Genomic DNA, 10,047 nt, shown 5'->3' with positions numbered 1-10,047 from the left:
GTCCTAAGTAATCAATGCACACAGATTTTCATCACACCTTGTATGAAAAGTTACATGCAAACAGATTAGGAACCACCTCTTTGCTTCTAAGTTTAGCCCTACAAGTCTTCTAATGAGTTCCAAGAACAAGATTTTCACAACCACCAGAAGATCAAGGACCACTTAGAGAAGGCAAACACTTTTTACAGGTACTAACTGTAACACTTGGATGTACCACCTCTAGAAATCGGGTAAAAGACTAACGTGCAATTGCCTTGTTCATATAGCCAAAAATTTGAAAAAACAATCACATGATATATTGACACTACAGGCAACTGACTGAGAGCCACAGAGATAGATTCAGGGAGTCAGATTTCACAATGGAAAAATAAAGAGCATCTAAAAAAATATCTGAAGAGAAACTAAGGATTTCCTGAGATGTCCATCAAGAATATAAACAAGAATTCACATGAACTAATCCCTTATTTTGTTCAAAACAAACAAAAATAAACAAAAAGCTATGAAGCACCTACTAGTATTCTTAATTCCATTTGGCCCAATTCATCAGTATCAGTAGAGGAATAATCATGGATCCACAGCATAAATATTACCAATACTATTTTTTGTTTACATTAGTTTATTTTAAGTACCAATTTAATAAGTGAAACAAAAAAAAGCCTGTGAATAACCCCAGCAAGCTGTAAGTATCCAAGCCTAACACATTAGTTGCTGCAGGTCTACAAGCTTCTTGAAAAATACGTTTTTTGGGGGTTTTTTAGGTTCTCATACTTTTAGAGTATTTCATGGATTACAAACAATAGCAAATTTGTATCCTGTAGGGTTTAAGAAAAAAATTCTTCTCCCCCATTTGCCACCAACTACAAAGTATAAGCTATTAAGTACAAAAGGATACACAGTAACAATATATGTACTATAGGCCTAGCAGAAAAGTAGAGACTCAATCCTGATATGCACAAATCACTTTCCCATATTGAAAACTGCAAAAATCAACCATATTGGTGTACCTGAACTATTCTTCACATTTTCTACTGAGATGAAGATACCAAGTGAATTTAAACAGTAAACCTATCATTCTCTGAAGATTATATCAAGGAACTGCATTTTTCCATGCTTTCCTACAACACTGCTATTGTTTTCTTAATATCTTGTGATGCTGGTCTTGAAAACACAGGTTTGGAAGAAGTTACTGTAATTACCACAGCACAGTTTTCATCAGCTCAAGTAAAGGAAGTTTCATGTTTAGCTAAGGTATTATACTTCTGGATCAGAAAGAATAAGAATGACTCTATAGCCTAGTGGTCCTGCTGTGAAGGCAGGGGACTGGACTTGATGACCTTTCAAGGTCCCTTCCAGCTCTGTGAGATAGGTATATCTCCATGTGATTAGGAATTAGATTTGATTTTTTTCAGGCTAGATTCAAAAGGGTATTTAGGAGCTACTCACAAAAACAAGGTGGCTGAGGTGGTGCTGCTGCCACTACCACCCTTATACCCAACAGTCCAGTGGTTAGGTTGCTTACCCAGAATGTGGGAGATCCAGCTTCAACTCCCCACTGGGACTTGAACCCAGATTTCTCATATCCCAGGTGAGATCCCTGTGTCTCAATATCTCCTGCTGAAGCTGTTCCACTTTATATAAGAAATTAAATATTCATCAATCCAATGAGGGAGAATGACACTAACCAGGGGGTGAGGGGGAAAGGAAAGCTGCCTCACCCAGGTTCCAGTCCCTGCTCCAATGAATAATTTATCCAAAATGAAACAGCTTCAGCAGGGGAGACTCAGAGACCCATCCCATAATAACCAATACCCTGGTTATTAGGGCAATCACCTGGGATATAGGAAACCCATATATAGGGGGCACCACCATGCCCACCACCTCCTCAGTTTTGTGAATCTAGACCAAAATATCATGTGCTCTTATTGAAAAACGTTTAATATTGCCAAAACATGTTTTGTTTCAGGCAGGGTGGATAAAAATCAATGATTAAAAAAAAAAAATTTTGTTTTTTAATAAAATGCTTTTTGAGGGGAAAAAACCTATCTAAAGATAGTTTTAATTAAGATACATTATAGCTCAAAGATCTCTCGTCATGGAATAGGGATTATAAATTCTAATTCTATAGTATGAGACAATATATTCATGTAATGTTTAAGAAAAGTTTTGTAAATGAGTTCCAATAGTTTGTGGATTAGGGACCCAATCTTATGAGGTTCCAGGGGCTTCTGTATAGATTAACCTAAATAATCTATTAGCCAAGATGGTCAGGTACGCAACCCCACGATCTGGGTGTCCTTCGGCCTCTGACTGCCAGGTGCTGGGGCTGGGCGAAAGGGGTTAGGATCATTTGATGATTGCCGTTCTGTTCATTCCCTTTTAAAGCATCTGGCATTGGCCACTGTTGGATGACATGATACTGGGCTAGATGGGCCATTCGTCTGACCCAGTATGACCATTCTTACGTGGTTCTTGTGCTGAAAATGTACAAAGGTTAACATAGCAAAAAAATGGGAAAGGAACAAGACAGACAAGGTGACAATAAAATCATAGCTACTTTAAGTCATATGCAGGTCTTGATAATGTGGTTTTTAATATTTATTGGTAACATCCTCCTATTCACTTCTTGTAGGCTTCACAACAGAAATGAGATTTTTTAAGAGACATCGGGGGAAGGATAGCTCAGTGGTTTGAGCATTGGCCTGCTAAACCCAGGTTTGTGAGTTCAATCCTTGAGGGGGCCACTTAGGGATCTGGGGCAAAATTGGTCCTGCTACTGAAGGCAGGGGGCTGGACTCGATGACCTTTCAGGGTCCCTTCCAATTCTATGATATATAGATATAGATATAGATATATATAAAAAAATAAATGGGGGAGCGGGCTTAATGAGCAAGTTAGGTTTTTTTGCCTACCAATCTAATCACCATTAATTGTACTTTTCATTGAAAGATATTCAGAACACAGGAGGGACATCTGTAGATGCATGTTAAACATCTGAATTAATTAACGATAAATTAATTTCAATTTTTGCATTTAAGCCTTGGACTTGATTTGACAGTTTAGCCACCTTCCCCTTTATCTAAGAGTATTTTTTTCTTTTTAATAACCAACACTGACATTTTCAAAAACTAAATCTGTTTAATTATACTGATACTGTAATTAATTTTTTCTCCTACTGACCAAGTCTTTAGTATGTTACCAATAACAAACCAGACAACACCCACAATGTTCCAAGTATACTAAAAATATGTATGGACAGTTAACATTTTCATTAGGACAAAAATGTTTCTATCAAAAAAAGTTGAGCATTAATCATTTAGGAGAATTGTGGAATTAAGCTACCTGCAAGAGTATGTAGGTTCTCCCACTTTAAAAACCCGACCACAGAGATGGGAAGGTTTGTTTGCTTGCTCAAGTTTTGGAAATCCAAATGCAGGATCTTCACCACATAGATACCATTCCATTGGTCCCAGCAGTACATGTTGTGCTACCATGTCTTCTCTTTGTGGGGCAGGGTTAGGACCCCTGCAGTAAATTTTGGGTACATAGTAGGCTAGATGCAGGTATACTTCTTTAGGAAGATCAGTTGCTTGTAGCCATTTCTTTAATTAAAAAGAAAACATTAAACAAAATTACTCACAAATAAAATCAACACCACCCAGTCATAACTGTTATAGCACCTTTCTTTTCAACCTAAAAGCTAAAGGGACACTACAAACTTTAAAGTCAAATTTCTCTGTGAAAATTTTGCAACTACTACAGTTACAAGTAACGTAGATTACTACAAATAAACATTAGCAAAAATATTTCTTTTTTTCAATTTGAATATTTTGTGAATTTGACAGCACACACAGGGAGATTTTCAAAGGCACAAAGGAGAATTAGCGCCTAACTCTCAAAAATCTCCATCATAGTGTATATCTATTCTTTGCTTTCTGAAAGGACCTTCATACATCAATAAAGAAGAAAAATTCCTTACACATTTTTTGTTTAAAGAATCCTTTTTAAAAACAAACTCAGGACATACTGTTTAAAGGGTAATCTATCAGAAATTAGAATTATTTCAGTTTTTAAAAGTTTCAAGTTGAACAGTGACCTTCAAAGGGTGTATCTGCTGTATCCCCTAGAGTCAAAACATTTTCCCCTCAATTACACAAGGTACAAAAGGTGAGATGCATTATGTATATTGTAAAAATGTGTCCCTCTCATTACATTTGTTTTATTTCAACCACGTAACTGAAGACTTTACCGTTTACCATTTTTAACTGATGTACTACTGATAATCATTACTACAAAATATAATCAACAATGGACATATACACATACTACAAGTACGCACTGATTCAGTACTGTACTGTATATAAACCTTACCAACATGTAATTACTACTATCAAATACTTCTTGGTAACTTCAGATTATGAGAAAACTAGTTAATTCATTCAGAATTAACCCAAATATGGAAGAAAAGCAAGAATTACTTATACAGAAATAATTGGTTTTAGAAACCAGCTGCTGTAGCTTGATTTCACTGGAATAATGTATTGTCTTCTCTTAAGGACCTATATTAGAGTAGACAAGCACTATTCTGAAAAATCTTCATGAAAGAGCTTAGAATTTACCCTTATTTTTACTGTATGCTATTTTAAATTTATATAGCACCTTTTCCATTGATGACACTCACACAGTGTCTCTTTGGAAAATGCTGAACACCTATAATAAAACCATAGCAGAAAATGTCCTATTTAAACAGTTTAGAAGCAGCTAATTTTATTGCTAGACTATTTCTGATAAAATTCTTAGAACTGATGGTAGAAATTTACTCTACCCTCCCTGCCCCCAGTACTGATTTCTCAAAGCCCTGGTAATGAAATTACTCAATCTTCTAGTACTAAGTTGCCTTTTGTGTTCAGAGAACTGGAATTTTTCCAAACTGGTCCTGGGTGAAAGACTACCAAAAAAAAAAAAATCCAGCAACCAAAAATCTCAGAGTTATTTTGCTCTATAGTTAAACCGACCATTCCAATAAAAGATCAAAGAAACTACATCTTTTTTTCCCCTATCTTCTTTTCTCTCCAAGAATTTGACCTTTCTGTTCTTGTAAGCCTTTAAATATATATACATATATTTAAACTAATCTAGTCTTCCTCACTTGTGCTGAATATCTTCTACTACTGTATTAGGAACTAAATCTAATTACATTAGAATTGACCTTGCATCTCCTGCTGTGTTTCTCCCAAAAGTGGGTCATTTCCAAGGCCATATTCTGCAGTACACATAAGTTCTATTGTTTTAATTCTTTCCTTAGCCAAGTATCTTAAACTTGCTTCATCTCAACTCTAGAGTATATTACTACCTTCTATCTGGAAAAACCGGAGTGATTAAGTTTTACTACAAGCTCAGACAAGTACCTAGTCAAAGAAAAAAAAAAAAAATCACATCTCCCAGGTGAACAGCTTATCCTTCCCAATAATTGTGGTTATTCTGATACTGGCAGAAAGATTCTCTCTAGGGGTCTCACATAAACTGCTAATTTATCCTTGAAAGTCAGTGATATTTTCTAAAATGATTAAGTGTTTTAATAAATAATAATCTATTTTTAATTTTGCCCTGGAGTAGATTACATTTTAGCAAAGGGTACAGAATTTAGTTTTCTAGATAAAACTCTGTGGCCTATAAAATCTTAGCGAGGGTTTCCGCATGAAATTGATTGCTTAATTTGTCTGACAAATATTGCAGTTACATGTACAAGCTGTAGTATCTGCCCATGCAAGAAAAAGCTAAATAACTAAGTTGCATATGCAAATACTAAATTTTATACAAAGTAACTGCATGGGGAAATTGTAAGCTCCAATGCCACAAACTGCCTAGTGTCATCTCCTCCCACCCCCCCACATGCCCCATGTCTGTACAGAGCCCAAGTGATCTTATTGGGGCTTTTAAGATTCGACTCAAGTCCTAGCTTGTCTAAACAGAAATCAGAAGCAAAGTAGTATGGACTACAAGGAGAAAGTAACGTATCCCAGAGCAGGATCAAATGAGTTTTACCTGAACAGTCCCAAAAAGTTGACTGACAAAATGAGTAACAGGAAAAATGTGACACAAAAATCAATATTGGACTGTAAGAATGTTAGGGCTAGTCTACATTGGCAACGCTAAACAGGTTTACGGGGGCAGACCACTGCTTTCCCACAGAATCCCACTGAAATCAACAGGACGCTGTTCACGGGTCTGTACACATGAAGCTCCTTCCAAGCTTGGGGCCTAAAAGCTAAGGAGGGGGAGAAGGAAACAGTGTTTCCAAAACTTTCTCCCAAGAAATCTGAAGAACAAAACTTTAAAACTGCGAAGGGAGGAGGAACCAGCCCTCTGAAATACAGTCAGTTACAATAGGAGACGGGGCAAGTGACCAGTTTGAGAGAGGAAACAGCAAGGCGGACTCCACACTACATTGCTGTCAAACGCACAAACCAAGCAGACGGGAGAGCTGCTTTTGCGCCTCTCCTCCAGGTCCTGTCACACCTGGCCGGGCTTGTCACAGCAGCAAGTCCACACGCAGGGGGCAGAGTGAGTCTAAGTCACGGGGCCCCTTTAAGCAGCCCCGCCACAACCGCCCCTCGCCACCAAGCGCATTTACTCCCCTTCCCCCTCAGCCCTCTCTCCCATCCCCTCCGGCAGCCCTAGAGACCGCCTCCCCCTGCCAGTGCCGGCCGCCCCGGGCCTGGCACTACGGACCCCCTGCCGGCCCGCCCCGTGCCCACGCCCACACCCCCACCCCGCCCGCGGGGCCGAGCCCCTAACGGCCCCCCGGCCCCGGCCCCGGCCCCCGCCCCCGCGGGCGGGCGGACGAGCCTCACCACGGCAACCTCCTCGGCAGAACATTCCAGGAAGCTCCTGTCAATGGCTTGAACCTCCGTCTCCAAGTCCGACGCCATCTTCCTCCCCCCTCCACCAGCCCCACCAAGTAGGTGACACCCGGAACCGGACCTAGCCGGCCTCCCTGGGGGGAGAACCCACTTCCGCTTCTCCCTCCCCCGCCGCCGCCGGGTGGCGTATAACAGCCCTCCCCCGCCCGCCACGGAGACGCCATCATGGGCCGCCGGTGCATTGTGGGGGATGTAGTCTTTCCCCTGGCGCTCTGCTGCTCAGAGTGGTAACGCGGCCCTCACCTCTGGCTGGCTAGCGCCATTACCACCTTGGTCATGCTCCTCTCCCTTCCCCCACATATTTTGCCCAGGCTTTGAGACCCTGAGCACTGCAGCTCGCCAGCATCAGGGGGCTGTGCCTCATGTCAGCTTACAGGTGTGCTGCTTCTTGTCCTAAGCAATACACCACCTGTAATGTTAGTTTCCACCCACACACACCCTTTCCAGGGTTATCGCCAATCCCAAGTGCTCCAAAATCAGGAGCCAGGCCTCCAAAAATCCAGAGATTATTAAAAAATATCTTTTGGCTCCATTGATTCATTTTCTAGTTTTTAAGCTTTTAGTGTGCAGGTGCGTCCCAAGGTTTTTCTCCACAACTAGGAGAACTAGAAATTTGCTTTTTTCCTCCTTTTGTTTAATTGCATGAATCCGGGAGTTGAGGCTTTAAGACAAGTACAAATAGTGCAAAGGTTGGCAATGCTGCAAATACACTCTCATGCAAGTTGTTCTGTGACTCCTAAAGGACTCCTAGGTCATCTATTCTTACGTGTAGTTTAGTAGCATTGACCCTAGACCTTCCATTCCAGAAACATAGGCCTCACTCATTTGAGCTACAGCACAATCTCCATTACAGGTATTTTCTCATATCTGCTTCAATCTGTCTCCTCTAGGTCATTCAAAGCATATATCACTGTGGTATTTAGAGGTTTGTCTACTTGCAGTGGTATAATTAAAGATGTGGTGGTAAACCATTTTAGTTAAATCAATGTAACTTTGTGCGTGGACACTCTAACAATGGTTTAAACCTAGTTTTTAGCAGTTTACGTGCAACCTACATTGGTTTAACATCACATGTTCAGTTAATCTGGTGCAATTTTTTACATAGACCAGTCCTAAATGCCATATACTAATTAGAGATTATTATTTAAATTGTGGTACTGCACAGGTGCTTCAAACCAGGATTAGGGCCCCATCGTGCTAGACACTGTACAAATAACACAAAGGCCATCTCTGCTCCAGAAAGTTCACAATCCAGGATTTAGTGCAACAGGTGAATACACAGACAAATGGGTACGGAAGTGGAAGGGAAAGGGAGAGACAGTTGTGACTGTATAAGGTAGTAGTCACAGCTGGTCAGATGGTGGTGATTTGTAGTAATCACAATGGTAGATTTTAAGGAGGGAGTAAAAAGATAACAATGTGTGTTAGATGGCAATTTTCCATCGGTCTCTCTTGATCCTTGTGTGCAGGTTTGTTGTTGTTTTTTCTTTCTTTTTCCTCCCCTTCAGTTTCCCCAATTAATGACCTAATTTCAAACTCTTCAGGGCAGATGTCCTGTCTTTCATTTGATTGTAAAGCAACAAATATACTTATGGCAGGGTATTATTATTAATAATATATACATAAGTTTGGCCATATGCCATTACAAGATAACCCTTGAACAATTTGATATTCCATCCAGTAGAGGGCATCAGTACATACTATAAAAACAACATGGAGTCTGGTGGCACCTTAAAGACTAACAGATTTATTTGGGCATAAGCTTTCATGAGTAAAAACCTCACTTCTTTGGATGCATAGAGTGAAAGTTACAGATGCAGGCATTATATACTGACCCATGGAGAGCAGGGAGTTACTTCGCAAGTGGAGAACCATTGTTGACAGGGCCAATTCAATCAGGGTGGATGTAGTCCACTCCCAATAATAGATGAGGAGGTGTCAATACCAGGAGAGGAAAAGCTGCTTCTGTAATGAGCCAGCCACTCCCAGTCCCTATTCAAGCCCAGATTAATGGTGTTGAATTTGCAAATGAATTTTAGTTCTGCTGTTTCTCTTTGAAGTCTGTTTCTGAAGTTTTTTTGTTCAATGATAGTGACTTTTAAATCTGTAATAGAATGACCAGGGAGATTGAAGTGTTCACTTACTGGCTTATGTATGTTACCATACATAAGCCAGTAAGTAAGTGAACACTGGTCATTCTATTACAGATATAAAAAAACTATTACAGATACAAAAAAACTTCAGAAACAGACTTCAAAGAGAAACAGAGAAGCTGTATCATTTGCATATTTTTTCCCACCAGTGCCAACTGGAGAGGTGTACAGTCACAGTCTCCTATCATTTTCTTAGTTAAGACTAACCCAGAAGTCAATACTGGAAGAACAGATTTGTCAGTCCGATTTACAAATTCTCTTTCTTGTCTTGTCCAAAATAGCATCTCACCTGTAATAACATAAATTATAAAATTAAAGTGAAATATGCAACCCAGTAGTTGGTACATTGATAAGATACATTTCACAAAGCAAGACTTTTGCACTTGACCATATATAATAAAAATATAAATAATTGTATTGGTATATTTTAACAAGTTGATTCAAACTATCAACTCCATTTGAGTATTAACAATGCTACATAGCAAGCAGTGTGTAAACTAGAAAGTTTCTATTTTTGCAATGGGTAGTAATACCGTATTGTTAGTCCTTCCAGTGCTAAACCACTTCAAGCAAGTTTATTTTCCCCAAGATTTGAGACACACTTTGAGGGGAAGGGGCAACATATCAAACGGTCAGTATAAAAATATGGGGCAAATTAAATAATAATGGGAAGGATATGGGGGAAATCTGTCTTTATATTAAAATTAAAAGTGGAGAAGAAAACATGAGCATAAATGTGGCCATTATCCTTTACAGCAGTGATATTCAACTTGGGGTTAGTAAGGTGGCACTTTATTAGACAACACAAGTATTACTATGCAAACTGACCTGCATGTCAGTGAGGATTCTATCACAAGGGAATATGAGGAGAGAGAATAGGGTGGAAATACTCCCTCTCTCTTATCCGCCATGGAATGGTAATGCTACATCTTCATATCCTAATACAGGGGTTCTCAACCTTTTTATTTCTGAGT

The 10,047-nt window shown here is 39.4% G+C and overlaps 1 protein-coding gene across 1 annotated transcript in view; it reads right to left on the bottom strand.

Moving 5' to 3' along the window:
• UBR2 (ubiquitin protein ligase E3 component n-recognin 2) overlaps positions 1–6,929 on the bottom strand; it is a 111,404-nt gene extending 104,475 nt beyond the window's left edge. Inside the window, exons 1-3 of the mRNA XM_026652528.2 lie at positions 6,852–6,929; positions 3,340–3,599; positions 1,520–1,628 (exon numbers count right to left, since the gene is read on the bottom strand). Coding sequence (XP_026508313.2) covers positions 1,520–1,628; positions 3,340–3,599; positions 6,852–6,929 — 447 coding nt within the window. The remainder of the gene's footprint in view (positions 1–1,519; positions 1,629–3,339; positions 3,600–6,851) is intronic.
• Between the last annotated feature and the right edge of the window lie 3,118 nt (positions 6,930–10,047).

Source organism: Terrapene carolina, unplaced genomic scaffold (assembly GCF_002925995.2).
Source record: "Terrapene carolina triunguis isolate 2854851 unplaced genomic scaffold, T_m_triunguis-2.0 Scaffold120, whole genome shotgun sequence".
NCBI lineage: Eukaryota > Metazoa > Chordata > Testudines > Emydidae > Terrapene > Terrapene triunguis.
This window is presented reverse-complemented; position numbering and strand designations above follow the sequence as displayed.